A 23,606-nucleotide genomic window follows, 5' to 3' on the forward strand; every position below is an offset into this window, starting at 1 on the left:
TATTTTAATTTTTGACAATGCTTTCCAAATGTTCACAAAAGAAAAATGAGATTTCTTCATTTGTTTAGCTGTCTACTATGAGATAAGCTATTCAGTTGTTCACCTCATTTTGACTATTCGATTTTGCTTCCGCATCAGAGCAAGGATTAGCATTTATTAGCTTACTATCTCTTTGATCCAAACCTATTTCAACTTTCTCATAAAACAAAGGAATGAGATTTTAGGCAGAGGCATAGGCCACAGTGATTAGAAGTTCCCTCCTATTTTTTAGGCCAGGGCTGGAAAACCCTGTGAACCATTCGAACCAGGTTTAGTCACTAGAGAAATAAATATTATATTACGTTTTCTGGACCTATTGCACCTAGATCAATGCTTAGCCTCGCTGGGGCGTTAAATGGTCGGCCGTAGACCCTCATTGCCGAGTTGCTCACGCTACATGTGCTCTATCGTTCACTTCAAAGAATTTATAGGGAAAACTAGGCAATACAATATACTAGCAACCAACTGGACGCAGGAAATTCAGCAAGGTATTTCCAACCCCTTGCCTTATGCATGGTGACAGTCTTATGAGCAGGAGGCATGTCGTACATGAGGTATAATCTATTCAGAATGCCGGGGAATACTGACTTATTTACATTATTATTAGTATTACTAGAATTATTATTATATATGTCAGGCATATACCCACACTACACCAATCTGGAGGTAAATTCTCAAAACTTCAGCCCAAAGATCTTACCGACACATCTCTTGTGTTCCGGACGATACCCTTGCGGACAGAGGCACTGGTAGCCTCCCTGTATGTTCTGGCATCGTTGTCTGCCTATGCAGTTGTGTGTTCCCAGTCTGCATTCGTCAATGTCTATGTAAAAATGTGTATTAATAACCGCATGGTGAATGCATCTACTTGAATAACACAACAAATCAAAACAAAATACAAGCAAAAAAGAGAGGGCTCAATTTAGATGCTCTTCATCTGTTGACACGAGGCTGACAGATAAATGTCCGACACAAATAATACATAAATAATATGTAATAAACAGCAAACTATGTTTAAGGGATGTGAAGACTCGCCCCAAACAGCGTGCCGCCCTGGAAAAAGTTAACTTTCCGTTGCTTGCAAGTGAAGTTTTGTTCTTATTGCTACAAAATGCAGACAGTAATGAAACGTGATACCTTGTTATCTTTTATCTGGACCTGAGATGTCCATCGCTGCTCTGTACACTGTGTCATGGGTATTGACCGTAGACGCATGTATTGACTGTACAATAGTGTCTAATTACCGACGGTAGCAAACTGTGTGTGTATTTTCTGGGATCGATGGTGGTATCTAACACTTGTCTACACCTCAGTCGAAACTAGGTCAGATTACAGGCATGAGACATTTTTTGTACGCGAGTCTTCACACCGTTTAAGGGATAACTTCCCAGTTTTGGTACAGAGTGAATATCTGCAACTTTCTCACTGTCTGGAATCAGGAAAATGGGACGACAGCTGACAGAAGGCTGATTACAGTCATACTTTGAAATAGCACACGTAATAGAGAACATCACTGAACAGCGTGCAAATTGCCAGGCGCTCCCCGTTTGTGAAGACTACTCCCTATGTGACTTATGCATGTTACCTAGGAAACAGATCCATCTCATGATGATGTCCTCCCGTTCCTATTGTAAACAACAAAGGTTCATGTTGCACAAAGGGAGAAGGTGTAGGAGAGGGATTGGTGTGGGGTAGGGGGTTATGGCTGACAATCCATTTTTTTGCCATTTATTATGCTCTGACCTCTTGGCTCTGACACATATACCCCTAACTTTAAAACACCTCTGCCCTTACCTACACAGGACCCATTTCGTGCCGCATCAAATCCCGTCTGGCAGTTGTTGAAACAGGAGTAATGTCCCCGTGTATTCCTGCATATCTGATTCGGTCTGCAGTTGTGGACATTCTCTGCACACTCATTAACATCTGCAAGACAAAATATGACGGGTTGTACAAAAGTATTGAAATCTCCAATAACAACTAAAATAAAATGTGTTTGAACAAGAGAAGACTCTTGCATTGAAACCACATGAAAAGATCCCACAGAAACCAAAATTGATATTGGTTAATAAATGTAAGCCATTTCACCAGCTTCCCCCCTCCCTCCCCCCACCCACCCCCACCTCTTCCTTAGATCAGAGCCAATTACATTTCCAAGGTTACAAATATGAGTATATATACCTCCTAGTATAATAACAACGGTCAGACCCATTGCCCAATGTTTGACCTACTGTGCGCATGTAGCCGCTCCCTGTATTGCATGACATGTCAATGAATATTCATATCGTATGAACCAATCTTGTTGTCACATGTGAATCACCCCTTCCAACACCAGTAAGAATACTGCCGTAAGTCAGAGGCTTAAACCAGTAAGTAAAGAATAAGAATAACATCTTCACTTAGAAGAGTAGCTAGTGGGCGGAGTAAAATTCACATCAAGGCGCTATTGTATCTCCAAGCCTATCAAGCCCCTCCCCCTCCCACCAAGCCCCTCCCACCCCCTCAAATATACAAAGACAGCTTGACAGTAATCACTTTGTGACATTGCTGAGGACATCGGCAAGACTTTACCATCCAGGAGAGTGGTATCAAACTGTATCAACGTACGTCACAAGAACAGAGATTAAAGTTCACATTTACTGTTAGGTGTCATCATATGTTTTACTCACCTAAACAAGTGCTTTCTCCCTCCAGCCTGTACCCTCTGGTGCACTCGCAGCGATAGCTACCGTGGGTGTTGACACACTGCTGAGAACAGATCCCTTGGACTATGGTGCATTCGTTGATATCTACACAAACCAAACAACCGAATCAAAAAGAGTTAAAAAAGAAAAAACAACAATACAGCCGAGTTTCACCCCAATCAACAGAGAACATGCTGTTAATGTTCACGACTGGAAAGGTCCACATACGGCTGTACATCATTTCATATTCCCTGTCTTGTTTAACAAAGAACACTGGATGGGTATAAATGTTAACAGACTGATATAAGACAATCTGAGGGGATGTATAAACCTCACATGGAGTTGTGCCTGATTACGAGAAAACAGACGAGAACATTATAAAAGTGTCGTAGAGCAACCCCAAAACAAACAAAAAAAGATTTATACCGGGCATTCTGTTCCATACAAAGTTTTCACATAGTGGTGGGCTTAGATTCCGTGACTGTCTTAAGAGTCTTTTCCGGGTTTTTTCGAAAACTACCTCAGCTCAGGAGGAGGCGTGGTGTAAATTGTCCCAGCAAAATCATTAAACAAGACTTGTTTTACCTGTTTGATTTCAACAACTTTGATATTTGGAGTGTATATTAATCTACTTACCAGAGGAATTTGAAAACTTACTTCTTACATACCCCTGCCATCTGGATCCTCTCATCCTACCCTTCCATCTCCTGCCCCCATCCTCATCCTACCCCTCCGTCTCCTGCCTCCATCCTCATCCTACCCTCCCGTCTCCTGCCCCCATCCTCATCCTACCCTCCCGTCTCCTGCCCCCATCCTCATCCTACCCCTCCGTCTCCTGCCCCCATCCTCATCCTACCCCTCCGTCTCCTGCCCCCATCCTCATCCTACCCTCCCGTCTCCTGCCCCCATCCTCATCCTACCCCCCAGTCTCCTGCCCCCATCCTCATCCTACCCCTCCGTCTCCTGCCTCCATCCTCATCCTACCCCTCCGTCTCCTGCCCCCATCCTCATCCTACCCCTCCGTCTCCTGCCCCCATCCTCATCCTACCCTCCCGTCTCCTGCCCCCATCCTCATCCTACCCCCCCGTCTCCTGCCCCCATCCTCATCCTACCCCCCCGTCTCCTGCCCCCATCCTCATCCTACCCCCCCGTCTCCTGCCCCCATCCTCATCCTACCCTCCCGTCTCCTGCCCCCATCCTCATCCTACCCTCCCGTCTCCTGCCCCCATCCTCATCCTACCCCCCCGTCTCCTGCCCCCATCCTCATCCTACCCTCCCGTCTCCTGCCCCCATCCTCATCCTACCCCCCCGTCTCCTGCCCCCATCCTCATCCTACCCTCCCGTCTCCTGCCCCCATCCTCATCCTACCCCTCCGTCTCCTGCCCCCATCCTCATCCTACCCTCCCGTCTCCTGCCCCCATCCTCATCCTACCCCCCCGTCTCCTGCCCCCATCCTCATCCTACCCCCCCGTCTCCTGCCCCCATCCTCATACTACCCCTCCGTCTCCTGCCTCCATCCTCATCCTACCCCTCCGTCTCCTGCCCCCATCCTCATCCTACCCTCCCGTCTCCTGCCCCCATCCTCATCCTACCCTCCCGTCTCCTGCCCCCATCCTCATCCTACCCCTCCGTCTCCTGCCCCCATCCTCATCCTACCCTCCCGTCTCCTGCCCCCATCCTCATCCTACCCCCCCGTCTCCTGCCCCCATCCTCATCCTACCCCCCCGTCTCCTGCCCCCATCCTCATCCTACCCCCCCGTCTCCTGCCCCCATCCTCATCCTACCCTCCCGTCTCCTGCCCCCATCCTCATCCTACCCCTCCGTCTCCTGCCCCCATCCTCATCCTACCCCTCCGTCTCCTGCCTCCATCCTCATCCTACCCCTCCGTCTCCTGCCCCCATCCTCATCCTACCCTCCCGTCTCCTGCCCCCATCCTCATCCTACCCCTCCGTCTCCTGCCCCCATCCTCATCCTACCCCTCCATCTCCTGCCCCCATCCTCATCCTACCCTCCCGTCTCCTACCCCCATCCTCATCCTACCCTCCCGTCTCCTGCCCCCATCCTCATCCTACCCCTCCGTCTCCTGCCCACATCCTCATCCTACGCCTCCGTCTCCTGCCCCCATCCTCATCCTACCCTCCCGTCTCCTGCCCCCATCCTCATCCTACCCCTCCATCTCCTGCCCCCATCCTCATCCTACCCTCCCGTCTCCTGCCCCCATCCTCATCCTACCCCTCCGTCTCCTGCCCACATCCTCATCCTACGCCTCCGTCTCCTGCCCCCATCCTCATCCTACCCTCCCGTCTCCTGCCCCCATCCTCATCCTACCCCTCCATCTCCTGCCCCCATCCTCATCCTACCCCTCCGTTTCCTGTCCGATCCACAGACAGTGATTCTGCCCTTATCTAACATTTAATCCAGCCAGGTGAAATAATTGGTTTCAAACTCTTTTTTAGTTGTTTGTTGAGAGAACTGTAAATAATCCACAACTTTAACCATTACATAATTTTGGATTTCCCTTCGCAACTTGCCTTGTTAATGATTTAAGGATCGACGTTAGCATCAGATGTTCGAGAAACATACATAGATAGGGCAGACCAACTCATTCATGGGAATCGAGACTGGGCAGATTGCCCTGATGAGGGCATATGAGCATGTACGGGGTGTGCAGTGGGGGGGGAGGGAGATGGGGGGCATACTGACCTAGACATCGTGACCCTGGTCCGTCCTCCAGACCGGGGGGACAAGCCTGAAGACAACGGAACGAGCCGATGGTGTTCCTGCATCGGTCAGAAGGCAAGCAACCGCCGTTACTGATTTGGCATTCGTCAATGTCTAGAAGCAATTTAATTTGAAAAGCAGACTAGAGAGCAAAAGCGCAAAACATTGAAACCAACGGAGAAAAACATGGGTATTAGTCGCAAGCTAACAAAAGCACATTAACATACAAACATAAGCATTATTACTCATAAATCGATGCCTGAACTTAACCACCGCCCTCTCTTGACGCTGTGTCAAGTGATTTTCATTCAAGGTAACCAAGATTTGTTCCCAAGTGTCTGGGGTGAGATGGATAAATTTTAATAATGATGATCAATATATTGTTTGAGATAAATGTATAATAAAGGGAAAGTATGTTTTTAGGGCATTTAATATGATTTATTTTAGACAGGTTTTTTTTTTTAAGGAGTAATTGTAGGTCTGAAGTTTGGTCAGAGCATTAAAAAATTGAAATTTTTTGAAGTTTTTCTTTGGGGATTATCAAATATTTTGTAAAAATTAAAGCTGAATTTCCTTACGCCAAGTAAGGAGCCAAAAAAATATATTTATTTCAATCCTTGTATAGAACAAGAAAGTTAATAGCAAAAGCCATTGTCTAAAAAAAACCAAGAGATGCAGGTCAGTCTAGTTTAGAATTGGATTTTGGTTTTACTCATTTCTCAGATTCTTCTCATTGATCATGCCTAACTTTTGTGATTATTGTGCAATTACGGGACAGGCATGTTCTAATCACCCCCTTGTCTCCCCACTCAACTCCTCCCCCACAGCCTTCATTTCCTGATGTTAAAAGACGATACACATAAAACTGCAAGCACATGGGCCCTAACATATCGGCAAAATAGACTGTTGATCCTCCTGCGTAGAGAATAATGCTATTTCAAAACTTCTCTACATTTTCAGGTTAACGTGTACTTCCGACGAAAGCCTGCACACTTTCAAACATTCAATAGCTGTTACAGCTGCTAACCATACGCATGTTAATTGGACAATTCCTGTTTTATGTTAGTCTGTGAACCCTTTAATATCCTACACATGTAAAAACAACACAAAAGATTTGTTAAGTCATTGCAAAGCAACAAAGAAAAATAACAAAAACAATGTTAGTTGAAAAGCACCCCATCCTTGAGTGATATCCTGCTCATGAGCTCACCAGACATCTACCTATCTACGTGCTCATGGGCTCACCAGACGTCTACCTATCTACGTGCTCATGGGCTCACCAGACGTCTACCTATCTACGTGCTCATGGGCTCACCAGACATCTACAGGTCTATCTACGTGCTCATGGGCTCACCAGACCTCTACCTATCTATGTGCTCATGGGCTCACCAGACATCTACCTATCTACGTGCTAATGGGCTCACCAGACATCTATCTACGTGCTCATGGGCTCACCAGACGTCTACCTATCTACGTGCTCATGGGCTCACCAGACGTCTACCTATCTACGTGCTCATGGGCTCACCAGACGTCTACCTATCTACGTGCTCATGGGCTCACCAGACGTCTACAGGTCTATCTATGTGCTCATGGGCTTACCAGACGTCTACCTATCTACATGCTCATGGGCTCACCAGACATCTAACTATCTACGTGCTCATGGGCTCACCAGACATCTATCTACGTGCTCATGGGCTCACCAGGCGTCTACCTATCTACGTGCTCATGGGCTCACCAGACATCTACCTATCTATCTTCAATTTGCTACAACATTTCATCGTTATGAAGAAATTACAATGTCACATAGTGTGACCACTGCCAGACTCTTTTAGCAAATTGGCTGCTATTGCATTCCACCTCACATTCCCACAAAAGGGAACGAAATGGATTAAGTTTCACCCGAAACTGACAATTTTAAAACTATCCCACTTCCACTGAATACTTTGCTTTGTATGTTAAACCATGAGCATTAGTTAGTCAGCCATGAGCAGGATCACTTTCGCTAAAAGCAGATCAAACAAAGTTAAAACCCATTTTGCAGCAAAAAAAATAGAGCAATAAAACATGAAGTTATTTCACTATTTAGTATTTTACCTATACAGTTTTCTTGATCCAAGGCACGTTTCCAGCCACTCGGACAGGTACAGACATAACCGCCCGGATAGTTGGAGCAGCCGTGGGAGCAAGCACCGTTTTCACACTCGTCGACGTCTGTAAGAACGGGGAAAATGATTTTTTTTCGCGTCAAAATCGCAATTTCGGCAAGGCGGTCAGAGGATGGCAAAAATTCTTCGGGGAATGTTAATTACTTCTGTGTTTGGAATACACGAATGTGAAAAGATTTAATTTAAGAACATCGCGGATCAACGTCCTCTTCCAAAGCTTGGCTGAAGCGACACAAGGTCGTAACCCCTACTCGTTAGACCCAAATATGGAGCAGAAAAAATTCAATTTTAATGGAGATTTCAAGACTTATGGAAAAACAACTTACCCCTACAGTATGGACCGGACAAATCCAAGGTGAATCCAGCTGGACATTGGTTACTAGGGTTACCTGTAGAGAGAGAAAAAAAACACAGAATGTCACAAAAAGTAGGACGTTAGGATGCAGGGGGGGGCGGGGGGCTGCAGCCTCTGTTGTGCTCCACATATTCAAACAATAGGGCACCGCAGGTTCGGCAGAGATACTTCCTACCGTATGATATCGATTCGTTACAGCTGACCATGAATTTTTGCAGTTAAATGCAACTTTCCTTTTTTGCCTAAAAGTTACCTGAAAGGCACTACCCATTTTTCCAATTTTTGAAAAAAATTTGAAGTTCCAATCCAAGGTTTGCACCGAGGTGGACCAATTGACAGAGTTATACGACTAACACACACAAATGGATCTAGTGGGCAGCACATATAGCTTGTACACGATAGGTGGGCAATCAACACATAAGGAACCTACTCCTGTGAGTGATAGCAATCTGTCATTACTTTTAAGAAAATATCAAATTTAGAGCCAAAAATAGCCTCTCCATTTCAGTTGTCTGTCCATGTGTCTCGCTCGGTTGGTTTCGAGTCCAGTCAGCCTCTGAGGAAGATCCTGCTAGGATCGAAACGTCGGGCCCTCTGAGTTTCTAGACATTTACCTAAACAGGCCTATTTGCATTTTGATAAGCAGTCTGGTTAAAGGTCTCTTCTCTCTTACTTTTTATAAATCAAAGATCCCCAAATTCTAACTGTGTTTTGCCCATCTGTTCTGTTAAATAACATACCACAAGTAGGCTAAAGTACAAACTCCCAAAAATTATGCATGATTACATGTTGTTTTCACCCCTCGCCATAAGATCTACTTTTTTAAACTACTTTTTTTAACTTTTTCATCGAGGGCTGGCTGCAACGGCCCTCGGGCCGCAATTCATTCGCCCATCTGTGATCTGGGGCAATCTTTTGCGTTGAACAGACAGATTTAGCATGTAGTATGGTCGAGTCACTGTTTTTTGGGAAAAGATTTCCCTTCCAATCCCTTCTTTCCTCACCTTTACTGACGTACACTCTCAGGCCGTAACGGATGGCCTGTTCGCCCACGTGGTAGTCCATCTGGAAGGGCTCGTTCGAAACGCTCTGGACCAGATACGGCATTCTCCTTTCGTTCTGGTAGTTTATCGTGGCGTTCCAGGCTACGGGTAACGCCTGGTTGTTCACCAGGATCATCTTACTGGTGTAGCCGTAGAGCTTGCCACGTCCGATCTGGATGAAGCTCTCCTTATGGTTCAAGACTTGAATATCGTCCTGGCTGGTGAATTCGGGGGTCTCCCCATCGACCACGATGTGCACTTGAAGGGTTCCATTTCTGTCCACACCAGTGCTACTGATTGTCATTTTCACCTTCTCCCCTAAAAAAAAAAAAAACGAGAAAATAACCATTCAACTTTGGTCTTGCCCTCTTTAAATGAGTCTACCTCCTCGGTTTTTGATACATATTTCCAACATGAATCAAAGATATGTAATGACAGCAAGTATATACAACTTAAAGAGGCAGGTCAAGGAAAAACTGAAAATGGGTGAAATTATATCACATGTTTGAACGGCAGCATTGCAGTGCTATCCCAAAATACATTTATACGATCCATCGAAGAATGATATACCGATGAATTTTCACCAGAGGGTAGTTTGACTGATTGATTTATTAGTTGATTAATTGATTTATTTCATATCTTTGAATTGATTGCTTTACAACTTTGTTAGTTATTCAACACACCACCCCTGCTGCAACAGACACATACTGATCACCTACATCTAAAAAATATATATCTATATATATCTATATATATCTATATATATATATATATATATATATATATCTCCATATTCCAGCACTGCATCACATTTTTGAAAGCTGTATTTCAACTACTGATTTAATTTTAACAATGTCAATAAATAATGGAAGTTTTCTCCCACCCTGGTACAAAGAACGCTTGTTTGCGATGCAAACTATCGGTCAAGTATAATGCACCAAAGGCTAGTTGACTGATTAACTTCAAAATTCATTTATTGATCAATAGCTTGACTAACAACCATAATTTTAGCCATGTACTGCAAACATAATCATTGATTGATTGATTGATCGATATATTGATTAATCTACAAATTTGTTTCATTGATAACTCTGTAAGACTATAGCATTATACATCCTATCCTTTCACTAACCTGATGCAAAGGGCACCTCTTGATCACTGGTATACAAGCCATCTGTTATGCAAAGCGCATGCACTGCACCAATGACTGACTGATTGAATTATTGATTGATTAGCTTACTAATTGATTCATCAATAATTCTGTAAGACTACAGCATTTTGTTTGTTAAATTTCAATTCTTAAACATACCTGATGCAAAAGACACCTCCTGAGCACTGGTATACATTCCATCTGTTAAAGTGTACCCATTGAAGGCACCGTTCACCTCAAAAGCGCTTGTCCAGTAAGCCGGCGAAAGCAATGACATCAAACTTTGGAAGGCATAAACTGCAAATATGAGGGAGTTGATGAAATCGATGAATGGTCATAAAAACCAACCAACAGTAATATCAGTGAGAGGAGAAAGCAACGACATTAAACTTTGGAAGGCATAAACTGCAAGTCTGAGAGAGTTGATGACCTCGATGAAAGGTCATATAAACCAACCAATCAGAGGGAAGACGCTGTACAGATCCCGAGGTCTAACAGGAAGATGATTGGAGAGCTGCAGCATCCTGCAGCCTCCGCAGGCTCACACAATAGACACACTGCTGGTCAGTAGAGATTGCTTGATATCCATTCATCCTAGCTGGGCAGGACTTTGCAGCTGCTGCAGTTTTCCTTTTGACAGGGGTGCCTCACGAACATAACCATAAATACGCATTTATTTTAACAAAAGACCCTTCAACCTCCAACTGAAGAAACACATTTAATGACATCTTTGGAACATTTTTATAGAAGGTGGTTTCTCACCACTTTCTTGGCTCACTTCAATCATCAGTTTCTGCTTTGAGGAGAGGATGAGGGTGTGGATAAAGGTGGGGGCAGAGGCGGGGATTAGGTCGGGGTTGGGAGGGGGAGCCAGGGAAAGGAATCCTATACCACTGTTTCCATCCACAGCGTTAAAATGTTATGACTGTTCAATGATTACCATATACTAATGCATTCAAGAATGAGCACCAAAATAAGTCGTCAAAGTCTCAATTTACAGCAAAATAAAACATTGAAAAAAAAAAAAAAAATTTTAATTAAAAAGGAACATAACAAAAAGTTTGTATACAATGGTCGGAATAACTGATAAATCAAGTAAAATTCATCACGCTTAGATGTTAATAATACTGTTAATTTTCCTCACCTGCTGAATTAGGGATATTGTGCACACGGGCCACCACTCGTGTGTTCCCGTCTTGTTCATTGGAAATGTTGACCATCATGATACCATCGCCGAACAGAACCCCGTTTAGGTTACCGATGACCCGGGCAAAGACACGCTGAGGTCCGACTGGGAAACAAAATAACGATGACATAGATGTGGGTTTTTTGGTGATATCATTGATAGGGGTGAGGGTATGGGGGGGTGTGTGATGCAAACCTGGCAAATTGGCAGAGATTTTCATGTTTGACCCATGACCTCATTATTATTCATGAGATGAGCACCAAAATCAATAGGATTCATCTACTCACTATGGCGCATCTATGTACGAAGTATGATTTCAATCCAACTTGTGTTTACAAGCTATTTTTAGTGAAAATCAACTTAAGCTCCGCCCCCTAATAAATATGCATCATATCAAAATGAACATGATAATGAACCTCCGAAAATTGCCACCACCACGGATAGGGGAAGAAAACTTGCTGCTGCTGCATGTACGCAGATCTCACTCACCCATGCAGTCTGGGACATCGCACCTCCTGATGAGATCCGAGTCTCCCACGCACTGCTGGCCGTTATTCCGAGGGGTGGGGTTATTGCACGTCCTGTTCCTTCGACTGATACTCTCCCCGCAGGTGGCCGAGCACTCGCTCCAGCTGGACCACGCTCCCCAGTTACCATCGGCTACGGAGGATGAAAAGACGAACGCACGACGATAACCAAATAGAGTTCGAATAAATCATTTATAATACACAAAATACAAAGAAAAAAAAGGAAAAAAAATTCAAAATTCATAATGTCTAGTTGGGTTAGAAAAGGATGCACCAGTGTATAGTTTAAATGATGAAGGAAAAGAAGAAGGCACAACAATTAGATAAGAAAGACCGAAGACGGTAAAAAAAAAAAATTTGAAGCTGGTTTTCTCCGTAAGGACACCAGTATTTGGAGACTGATCATATCCCAACGGCTTCCAAAGGTTAGATTGTTGAGACCATTTTCATTCTTTGCTAGCATGTTGCTGACGAAAAATCATCCTACAAATGTTAGAGGTCAACTGTGTATTCCAAGACTGAATCAATTCCTGAATCAATCCATGCCTCAATTTACATCAAAACACACGAGTAGACTTTTCTTGTCTGGGAACAGTAAGCATTGACCTGTCTTTGTTGCCAGGTTTTTGTGTTAAAGTGTTAAAGGTTGCAGACTACAGAATATTACTCCAAGGAAAATGTAAAGGAAGGCAGACAAAAGCTGCACAACATCTAAAAGGTTGGCCTTGTAGATCCTGTCCTGGACTCAACGTGAAGGGCAATACTACAGAAAAGAAGAGGACTTACTTGAGCATGGTCGGTCATGGTTGCAGGTCCTCTGTTCCCTGCTTCTTCCGGGACACTGCCTGCCATTGTGATGCGGCTCGGGGTTATTGCAGGACCGGTAGCGCTCTTGGAAGCCCCCATCACAGGTGGCTGAGCAAATACTCCAAGGTCCCCAGTCTGACCAGCTACCATGGACTATGAAAGAAATGTAATAGATCATGATCATGATCACCAGCATCATTATCAACACCATCATCATCACCACCATCATCATCACCACCACCACCATCACCACAATCATCATTATCATCACCATCATCATTATCATCATCACCATCACCACTACCATCACCACCACCATCATCATCACCACAATCATCATCACCCACCACCACCATCACCATCACCACCAATGCCATCATCATCATCACCACCATCATCATCACCATCATCACCACCACCATATTCATCACCACCCTCATCACCATCACCATCACCATCACCACCACCACCACCACTACCTCCACCATCATCATCACCATCACCAAAACCATCACCATCACCACCATCATCATCATCACCGTGGAAATAAACAACTTTTTAAACAAAACAACAGAGGGAGAAAATTGGACACCCAACTAAGCATGCTTCCCATTATTTAACTTTTTGCAACTAAAACCCTGAATGGTACAACAGTATGCCATATCAGTATGCCTCAGCTAAAGCCACATTGTTGAAAACTTAGGACTCGATGTTGTTCGTATTTTGGGTTACAAAAAGGAGTAGAAGAGTTACATGAAGCCAGTTTTATGTTGTTATTATTTTTCCGTTAAACATTTCTTCAAGACGTCTCACATTACAGAGATGGTGAATCCAAAGTAGACACTGCGATGGAAGACTGGACCACTTCAAGCACACACTTATTTCCCCTCCACCCCCTCCTCTATCCAACCTCCACCCCCCTCCCCACAGGCTCAAGATGAACTGGGGAGATTAGTTTGAAAAACAGTCATTAAACACTTACCCGTTGCACATAATCATAAAGACAAATCAATACTGTTACCTCCTTTCGACCACCCTAAACAGATTGTTATTTTCTGTACCGTGACAAAGATTTTGTCACGGTACAGAAAATAACAATCTGTTTAACATCCAGCTGTTTTTAACAGGGTATCTTTCTTTTATTCAGCTTTATGAGCAAATTCAAATAATAAAGTTAGATCTGTTTCACAGACTGCATTGTAAAGTGACTCACTTGGGCAAGGCTCTGGCATACACACTAGACGGTCCCTGGTCTGGCCGAGGCAGTTGGCCCCACCAAACGCAGGAGCGGGACTAGAACAGGTCCGGGTCCGTGTTTTGATGCCACCGCCACAGGAACTCGAACAGGTGGACCAATCGGACCACTGGCTGAACCCTCCGTTTACTAGAGGAAGGAAAAACAAACCCGAAACAATTGTTAGTCTTTCATAAAATCATACAACTTAAATGTATCAATGCAATGAATGGAATTTGCCAAACACCACCCTACAAATGCAAACAGAGAGATGTCGAGGTGACTGTGCAGTTTTCAATGCGCCTCTTTTTCAATACCAGGCTGCTGGAGTCAATACTTTAACTTGTAACACAGGGCAACTGGACTATTCCACTGGTGAACATCACAGAGTAGTCCATACCACCGCACTAACACTAAATCAAGTACATAGGTCTGATGGGAAATACAGAAAATTAGCACACAACTCCTACAACCTATATTTGTGTCTTGATTCCAAAGTTTAGCCAACGCCCTTCCCCCCCCCCTTCCCCCTTCGGCCGGTACAAAGTGGGGAAAAGCCATTCCTATCAACTTATTCGCCTGCAGCTGAATTCGCCCACTACTTATTGATCCGTTACAATTTCAAATACAAACTTTTGTTTGTTACACATAAGGGACCCATGACATCGATCTCATCGCCCTCCCCCCACCCCATAGAAATTGAGACTATACACGAACAGCAAATGTTGTGATTTCCCTCACGGTATTCCTCGACTTCACTTACCTGGACACTCCGTATGTCTACACATTCTCTCCTCAAAGCCGAAGCCCTCGCAAGCTTGCCCGCCGTGTCTCGGAGCTGGACTGTCGCAGCGACGGACCCGTTGCTGCACGCCTTCCCCGCAGGTCTTGGAGCACGGCCGCCACGCATGCCACTGTCCCCATTGTCCGTCCTCTATTAGAGGGAAGCGAGAATGAAAATGAAAGTAAACCATAGAGTATATATATATATGTCACAAAATTTTTCATCGTGTCCTAGACCGTTACCAGAGAGAGAGGTAGGCTTATCTCTGGCTATAATAGTATTGATCATGCAGCATACAGAATCTATGTGGTTCATTTCAAAAGCGTTTGACCTTTCTGCCAAATTTTGCCTCAAATAATTAATTTGCTATTCCAATATTGTTCCATACTACTATGTAACTATAAAGACTATATTAAGGTTTTTTGCTTCTTTTTTTTTACCTCCTAGCTGTTTGCACTACTCTTACAGGTGTTGAACATCTCACAAAAGAAAAAAAAAATAGTCTATCAACATTCTTAACAAATATCAATACGTAACCAAAGATATTCAATGCATACGCATGTATACCTGGCCTAGCCTACTCTGCATTTTAACCTCTGGGCTAGTGCCAATATTATTCTCTTTAAGAAACAATGCACTGGTCATCTGAGGTGGACGGAAAAAACGGATGGAGTATGCTTTCTATACTAGTTATATTGTCACATTATTACAACGCATTTTCCATTTTGCAATTAAAGCGCTTTTAAAATTTAACATTTTTCACATATATATATATATTTTAAATTTTAAGAATTTGTTTGTATGTGTTTCGATTTCCCATTTGCAGTTTTTATACAATTTATTGTCAGATTGTATATAACAAATTTTCTACCCTTTTTATACCTTACATTATCGATTTATATATTTGTATATCATGTTTGTTTGTATTTTACTGTAAAGTGCGCCTTAGAGCAATTTCTGATTGGATAAGTCGCTACAGAAATTTTGTAAAATAAATAAATGTGTGGCAGTGTCTGAATAAATGTTTTGGGTATAGAATTGTCACATCTGTGTGGATTTATAAGCTAGTCAAACTCACCGGGACAAGGCGCCAAGTTACAACCGGCTCGACTGGTGTTGAGGCCGATACAAGGTCTGCCACCATACTGAGGTGGGGGGTTGTTGCAAGAACGATGTCTGAACTTTTCACCCGATCCGCATGTCACCGAGCACGGACCCCACTCTGCCCAATCGCTGTAGGCACCGTCGACTATTGATGGGGGGTAAAAACAAATAAATAAAATAAGCGGCGATCACTGAAATGATCTCACTTGAAGCTAGGTCAAAACAATGTCCTGGTATCGTTTGAAGAAAGGTGTCAAGCAAATCTTCAAATGTGGCTTTGGTGTTAAGTCAAATACTTGAAATGTGATAGATCAATTTTGTTAGGTTTTAGACTGATTTAATTCAAATTTTGGGGGGTTTTAATGATATGCAAGGATAATACTGAGGTCACATTCAAGACAACACTTCAATTTCTAGCTTTCTTAATCTTTCTTTCCTTTTGACTCAGTTTTCAGTTGTAGATTTTTACATACAGCTGCCGATAGGAAAAGGAAAGAAACGCTGATACCGTCTGTTAGAACTGATAATAACTAGATTTAATCTAGTTATTATTGAGCAATGGTACATTTGCTTACTCCTTTGCTTGTTACATTGGTTTTTCTGTTATTTCATGCTTGTAAGCCATACTGAGATGTTATACTGTGTAATGCCTTTGATAAGAATACATTTACATTACATTACATCGTTACATGAAACTATAATAACTTTTACATGGTCATAACAAAGTTCGACCAAAAAGAAAGAAAAAAAAGAGAAAAAAAACAGATATATTTGAACAAAGTTATCAAAAAACGGACAGATCTGAAATCTTACTGGGGCACATGGCGAGTTCGCAGGATCGGCTGTCTGTGGATGGACCAGAACACTGTCGTCCGCCGTTAGCCGGTTCGGGATTGTTACAGAATCTGTGTCGTCTCTCCAAGCCGGCTCCACACGTGGCATCACATTGCTCCCAATCCGTCCAGCGGGACCAAGCTCCGTGTACTAGATCAGATAGGACACAAGACATATGCGATTGGCATCAATTGGTACAGTAAAGGATACGCCAAAAACCACATACGAAACGGGTCTTACCCTAACACTCAGTGTGACAAGAGGTATGTGAGCTGTGATGTATATTGAATGGTTTATAAACACGAGGTAAGCTTGAGATATGAAGGTCTGATGTGGGTGGATGGGGGGGGGGGCTTCAGGAAGCTACAGCCCTGGGGTCCAGGGTCAATTGGGGGCCTGGGAAATATGATATGAAGTGAAACAAAATGTTCTCCTTTTTCATGATATGCTTAACGAAAAATGAAGGCGTCGAAGAGGGGGGCTGGGTGGGGTTGGGTGCAAACAATTTTCCCTAGTTCTCGATACTGGGAACCTGCTCCGGAGGGTAAAATAGTTTCCTCTTTCCAAGCATGGTCTATACCATTAGTGTGGAGGTGGTTGGAGGGGGGGGGGGGGGTAGCAACAAGGCAGTCTCTACATTTGAAATTCAAGATCTGATCTGATTCTTGTTACACACACAATTAGTAGTTGTTACAGTTGTAGTACCCCATGACCAAAAAAACATAAAACAAATGCTATTTCTCTGTCTCCCTTTCTTTGAACAAAAAAAACAGCCATCACTATTATTTGGCTACCACATATTCAATTCTCTCTCTCTCTCTAAGTTATTATCTTTTAACGAGAGTTACCTCTGACGGTCAAGTAAGCTGTGGCCTCTGCCCTTCCTTTGACGTTGAACGCCTCGCAGATGTAAGCTCCTGTGTCTTGCCTTCTCGAGGTGACGATCAACAACGAGTTGTTACTGAAGATGGTCACGCCGCTGGTCAGTAGGATGTCGTACGACCCCTTGCGCCACCTGACCACCGGAGCAGGATTACCGGTCACCATGCAATCCAGGAGTACCATTTCACCTTTATCGATGGTCGTGTTCATGGGACCCACCACGATCGACGGAGCAGCTGAAGGTTAAAGCGTAAGATGAGACTGAGTAAGCATACTGATTCAAAGGAAGCATACAAGGCAAAGGAACCATAACAAAACAATATGTAAGGCCATGTATATATATCCATCCTCATTGCGGCTGTCTTATGATCCACACAGTGTGTAGATATCTAAATGATACAACTGTCTTATGATCCAATCCTCATTGAGGCTGTCTTATGATCCACACAGTGTGTAGATATCTAAATGATACAACTGTCTTATGATCCAATCCTCATTGAGGCTGTCTTATGATCCACACAGTGTGTAGATATCTAAATGATACAACTGTCTTATGATCCAACATGAGCATCCTCATTTGGGCTGTCTTATGATCCACACAGTGTGTAGATATCTAAATGATACAACTGTCTTATGATCCAACATGAGCATCCTCATTTGGGCTGTCTTATGATCCACACAGTGTGTAGATATCTAAATGATACAACTGTCTTATGATCCAATCCTCATTGAGGCTGTCTTATGATCCACACAGTGTGTAGATATCTAAATGATACAACTGTCTTATGATCCAATCCTCATTGAGGCTGTCTTATGATCCACACAGTGTTCAGATATCTATATGATACAACTGTCTTATGATCCAACATGAGCATCCTCATTGCGGCTGTCTTATGATCCACACAGTGTTTAGATATCTATATGATACAACTGTCTTATGATCCAACATGAGCATCCTCATTGCGGCTGTCTTATGATCCACACAGTGTTCAGATATCTATATGATACAACTGTCTTATGATCCAACATGAGCATCCTCATTGCGGCTGTCTTATGATCCACACAGTGTTTAGATATCTATATGATACAACTGTCTTATGATCCAACATGAGCATCCTCATTGCGGCTGTCTTATGATCCACACAGTGTTTAGATATCTATATGATACAACTGTCTTATGATCCAACATGAGCATCCTCATTGCGGCTGTCTTATGATCCACACAGTGTTTAGATATCTATATGATACAACTGTCTTATGATCCAACATGAGCATCCTCATTAGGGCTGTCTTATGATCCACACAGTGTGTAGATATCTAAATGATACAACTGTCTTATGATTCAATCCTCATTGAGGCTGTCTTATGATCCACACAGTGTGTAGATATTTAAATGATACAACTGTCTTATGATCTAACATGAGCATCCTCATTGGGGCTGTCTTATGATCCACACAGTGTGTAAATATTTAAATGATACAACTGTCATATGATCCAAGATGGTATTATACTTACATTTGATGCTTAACATAGCTTCTGCACTGATGGTCATGCCGTACCTGTTGTAAGCCAGGCATTTGTAGGCCCCGGAGTCTTGAGGCTGTAAATAGTGAAAAATTAGTCGTCACTCAACATGGGGAGTTCTTTCTTGGGGGAGGAGAAAGAGGATGTCACATTTGAAGTTAAAAATACTAATCAAAAATCGATTCAGTATAGCCAGCATGCTGAGTGTGTGAAAAACCGATACTGAGCCCCCTCCTAGCAGCCTCATTCATTCCCTCCAGTACTCAGTGGCACAAAGTGGCACTCAGTGGCACCAAGTCAACAGCATCAGGGAATAGCTTAGATTTCTTTTTAACGTAAGACGGGTGTCACCTTCACTGTTCACCCGACAAGCCTTATTGTCGGTTATTTTACAATCTCATGTTATTTAGCGTTATTAAGTGTGAACTTCAACACAGACGTAAAACACTTCGTTGTTTCTTGTTCTTTTTTCTTGCTTCCTTATCTCTTTCTTGCTTCCCTTTTCGGTTTGAATTTGGAAAGTTATCGGTACTGGAACGCACCTTCTAGGTTTTGCAGGAGTGGTATCCTCTGTTCATGCTTGTAAGAGGTTGATTGATATGTCATCTTTAAACTGAACTTATCAATGCTAAGTATATGAGCAACGGAAAGCTAAGAGTGGGAAATTATACACAAAGTTTGCGAGAAGTGGCGGACCTAAGAGAAATATGAGCTTCTGTGTAACACAAGAGATATATTCTCTGCGACTTTCTGGGTTGTTTGGAATGACGTCGGGATGTGATCCCTTGTCAAACAGTATGTGCAAGAAACTATGGTTTCTGACCGGTGGATCCAACATGGATTCATAGGGATTGTCACCAACAAATGGCTGCTGGATAGCTCAATAAGCAATGCATAGGACTTGTTTATACCAAAGGGCGGCATGTGTGGTTGAAATCCCATTCTAGCCAGAGATTACTTTGCCCTTTTCAATCTTTGCAAAACAATCAAACTTCTCTGAACTTATTCAGTACAAAACGTACCATAAATTTAGCAATGAATAAGAAAAAATTAATGAATAAATCAATAAGAAACTTTCTCAGCCTTTTCCAAATAAAGCATTCCCTTCTTTCAAGGCTCTTTCAAAGAGTTGCAGCAACGACACAAAAATTTTAGTTTCGATGTGTACACATGAGAGCCACCTGTTTATAATATTTGGTGGGAAGTTTTAAAGATGAAAACCTTCACGGCAAAGCTTACTAGAGTATTATGAATCATTAGAGATCCGTTCTGCATGAGTGCCACCCTGTCGTTTAGTATCACCGTTTCGTCATTCTTGGACCATGACACTTCTGGGAGGGGCTCTCCCTCTATGGCGCACCTCATCTCCACTGTGTTACCCACTAGGGCTTCAACTGGGGCAGGCGGATCCACGATTTGAGGTGGAACTAGAGGAGATAAAACAACCAGTGGCATTTGAATAAATTAGAGAACTTATTCATGTCCTTGTGTACGTTGTGAAGACCTAAATATTTAAGTTTCAAATTAAAAATAGCTTTTTAAATTGAATATGGTTATTTTAAAAACGCTACAGTTACATTTGTGGGGCATAAAATTTCCTTTTTTTTTATCTCAAACAGTTAATCGCTAGCTAACTAGCAACAGCCTCCGGTCATATCCACATTAAAATTCTTTCTTTAAACTTTGGTATTTTCAATAAGGCGTGAACATTAAACAACTTTAATATTCAAACCGATGCAACGAATGTACATGAGATTAATCGATCTTGGCTCACCTCTTACAAGGAGTGTAAATATCATAGATTGCTGACCAGCGACGTTCTCGGCTCGACACCGATAAAGACCGCTGTCCTCCTTCATAACGTTCTCTCTGATTAACGTGCTTCTTCCGTTGATGGTTGGAGGACCTTGGGTGAAGACGGAGATAAACAAAGAAAAATTCAAAAGTGTTTGGGACGATCATATCTAGGCTGATGATGAAAACATGATGACCACCATCATTTAAAAATATATCATAGGCATAGGAAACCTGTAAAGTAGAATTCTTGATTAAGAATTGTTCTTTTTTTTTTCATTGATGGAACATTTCTAAATGTCTGCTCTCTTTAGCATACAGACAAGAACATTCATTTCCCTTGTCTTGTCAGTCCTGCTAAATCTTTTTCAAGAGGTCTTTATTTACTCGACATGTTATTGTCAACGTTGCCAACGCTCGTTGAATAATCTATGTCCTTGCATGGGAAAGTTGTTCCTATCATATGCGCTGACACTGTCCAATCAAACAAACAATCCTGTCAAAAGTATGTAAATTTAGAAGCAAAGTGCTGCAAACTTACATCAGGAACTTCTTACTTCTGGACAAATTAGTGATACATTTTCCCACGCCATCGGCGCTCAACTCACAAAAAAAAAAACTACCACCAACTATACCATAGCCTGCCAAGGGCAGCCGGTCTAGCCAGCTCTATCTGGCCAGATCTGATGCCTTGGCATCAGGTCTTTCTTTTCCTGTGACTTGCTCTGTTCAGTTGCAAGTCCACATCAAAGGTTTTGATGCTTGTTTCGCATCCGCTTAGCTCACTTGAAGCCTTATTATCTCCCGTTTTGGTGAGTTCGCTCCTGTTTATTTCCAATGGGATCTGAGCTTCTCAGATCTCAAACTTCAACATAGTTCCCACCAACAATGCACCCATCCCCCCTCCCCTGCCACATCATAACCCAGTGCCCCATCCCTCCCCTGCCACCTCATAACCCAGTGTTTAACCCCTGACGTAAGAGCTACACACAGGGAAAAAGGTGAAAATAAACCTCAAAACAGTAACATACTACGAATCTCTGTTCTGTTGTGGAACCATCTAAATTCTGGATCTGGGAATCCACTGGCCTCACAGGTGACCTCCAGGCGGTCACCACTTGCGACCTCCTTGTCAGCGGGGGAGTATGTGATGGTAGGTGGTACTGAAGGAAAGAAGAAATCATTCCAATAATTCATCTGAATGTACCAAACTGACAAAAAATAATTCATAGCATCAAAATTATTTATTTTTTCCCCTTACTTCTTTTTAGAAAAAAACTGAAAACTAATATGATTGAAAGCACACATGAATATATTTTTTAATTTTCTGAATAACAGTGTCAGATGTGGCCCGGAAATAAAACAGCAAATATGATATAATATATCATACAAAATTACATACATATAACCAGGGATGTGCTCACACTGGGCGGCACCGGGCGGCTGCGCCCAGCAGTTCTGAATGCGGCCCAGCACAAACAGTATTTTAAACATTTCCGCCCGGCACTTTTTTGATGATAATTTAACAAATTTTAACATAACCAAAATTTGGGAGAATACATGGCACAGAATAGGAAAAATAGCACCACCTAAGCATACTTTATGTGCAAAATTTGTCCAATGGGGAGGGGGTCCCGACGCATCAGATCCCTCTCCCAGTGTGTGGATCACACTACCCCACAATCTGCCCGGCACTCAAATATTCCTGACCGTGTCCCTGTATAACAATGTTCTGATCCCTTGGGTATATTCCTAGTAACCATGGCAATTTACTACCTTCGATGTTTTTTATTCCTGTGCAGTAAATCACTCAACTTCACTTTGTGTCCCCACGTATTATCAATGTTTTCCACTGGTTCAATGAGCTTTGAACTTTGGTTTCTCCTTAAATTATCAATCTGCCAGCATTTGTCACTAGGTCCCGGTAAATGTACCCTTTGACACGTAGTTCACACATTAAGTACTAACGCTATACTTACCATTAACAGTCACCTCGATCTGCATGGAGTCTCTGCCTTCCGAACTCGTGGCAACACAGAGGTAGGTCCCTGCGTCGCTGGCCTAAACAATATAAAAGACACAGGCAAGGAATACATCAAGTCTCTGAACAGCACAAAGAGTAACCAATTATTACATTTGAGGCATCGCTGCTGATGGGGGAAGATGCGGTCAAAAATCTGCTTCTGACATCTGAGAGTTAAAGAAACCTAATGAAACTTGCTTTGTCACTCAATAATCATCTGTTCTTAACCTTCACCCTTTCTCATTCCCCTTCCCCCTTCCCTCTGGTTACAAATTTGACAAAGGAAACAAACACATTTAGTGGTTCTCACTCCCAAACATATTCATAGTGTGGTAAGTCGTACATGTTAATATTCATGAACTTGCGCACACCTAAAATGAAGAGGATTATATATTGACTAATTGCGGCAATATATCAAGGAAGGTATCAGGAACCAGTTATCATGTTGACAAAGTCTGTTTATTGACATAGTATAAATAAAATTTTCCGCCTAAGTAGTCCTTAAAAAAATATTTGGCCCAAACAAACTGATTCAAATATATATCTGGGTCCCAAAAAATGTGCCCCAAAATGCATTTGAGGTGGAAATCAAATTTGCCCAAAAATGTGCCCAGATTTTTTGGGGCCCAGATAGTGATGGATGGAAAGCATCCAAACCAAAAAAGGACCAATAGCATAACAAGGTGGGGAGCTGGACGGCATTGCATTTTTTACGGCTCTTAATGAGTGCAAATAAGTGAAACGTGCTTG

General features: G+C 42.8%; 1 protein-coding gene across 4 annotated transcripts in view; it reads right to left on the reverse strand.

Annotated features, from left to right (window-relative positions):
* Nucleotides 1–23,606, reverse strand: part of LOC139964299 (hemicentin-1-like) — a 93,331-nt gene that overhangs the window by 16,048 nt on the left and 53,677 nt on the right. For 3 of the 4 annotated variants that reach the window (XM_071965792.1, XM_071965791.1, XM_071965794.1), the window contains exons 42-62: nucleotides 22,813–22,894; nucleotides 21,865–21,996; nucleotides 20,814–20,945; nucleotides 20,279–20,466; nucleotides 19,031–19,115; nucleotides 17,482–17,751; nucleotides 16,613–16,783; nucleotides 15,774–15,944; nucleotides 14,675–14,845; nucleotides 13,891–14,061; nucleotides 12,657–12,830; nucleotides 11,833–12,003; nucleotides 11,302–11,448; nucleotides 10,317–10,454; nucleotides 8,969–9,325; nucleotides 7,936–7,998; nucleotides 7,539–7,655; nucleotides 5,427–5,558; nucleotides 2,709–2,828; nucleotides 1,834–1,965; nucleotides 740–862 (exon numbers count right to left, since the gene is read on the reverse strand). In XM_071965792.1, the coding sequence (XP_071821893.1) occupies nucleotides 740–862; nucleotides 1,834–1,965; nucleotides 2,709–2,828; nucleotides 5,427–5,558; nucleotides 7,539–7,655; nucleotides 7,936–7,998; nucleotides 8,969–9,325; nucleotides 10,317–10,454; nucleotides 11,302–11,448; nucleotides 11,833–12,003; nucleotides 12,657–12,830; nucleotides 13,891–14,061; nucleotides 14,675–14,845; nucleotides 15,774–15,944; nucleotides 16,613–16,783; nucleotides 17,482–17,751; nucleotides 19,031–19,115; nucleotides 20,279–20,466; nucleotides 20,814–20,945; nucleotides 21,865–21,996; nucleotides 22,813–22,894 (3,247 nt within the window). The remainder of the gene's footprint in view (nucleotides 1–739; nucleotides 863–1,833; nucleotides 1,966–2,708; nucleotides 2,829–5,426; nucleotides 5,559–7,538; nucleotides 7,656–7,935; nucleotides 7,999–8,968; nucleotides 9,326–10,316; nucleotides 10,455–11,301; nucleotides 11,449–11,832; nucleotides 12,004–12,656; nucleotides 12,831–13,890; nucleotides 14,062–14,674; nucleotides 14,846–15,773; nucleotides 15,945–16,612; nucleotides 16,784–17,481; nucleotides 17,752–19,030; nucleotides 19,116–20,278; nucleotides 20,467–20,813; nucleotides 20,946–21,864; nucleotides 21,997–22,812; nucleotides 22,895–23,606) is intronic. The other variant, XM_071965793.1, reaches the window with a different exon arrangement.

This window comes from Apostichopus japonicus, chromosome 22 (assembly GCF_037975245.1).
Source record: "Apostichopus japonicus isolate 1M-3 chromosome 22, ASM3797524v1, whole genome shotgun sequence".
NCBI lineage: Eukaryota > Metazoa > Echinodermata > Holothuroidea > Aspidochirotida > Stichopodidae > Apostichopus > Apostichopus japonicus.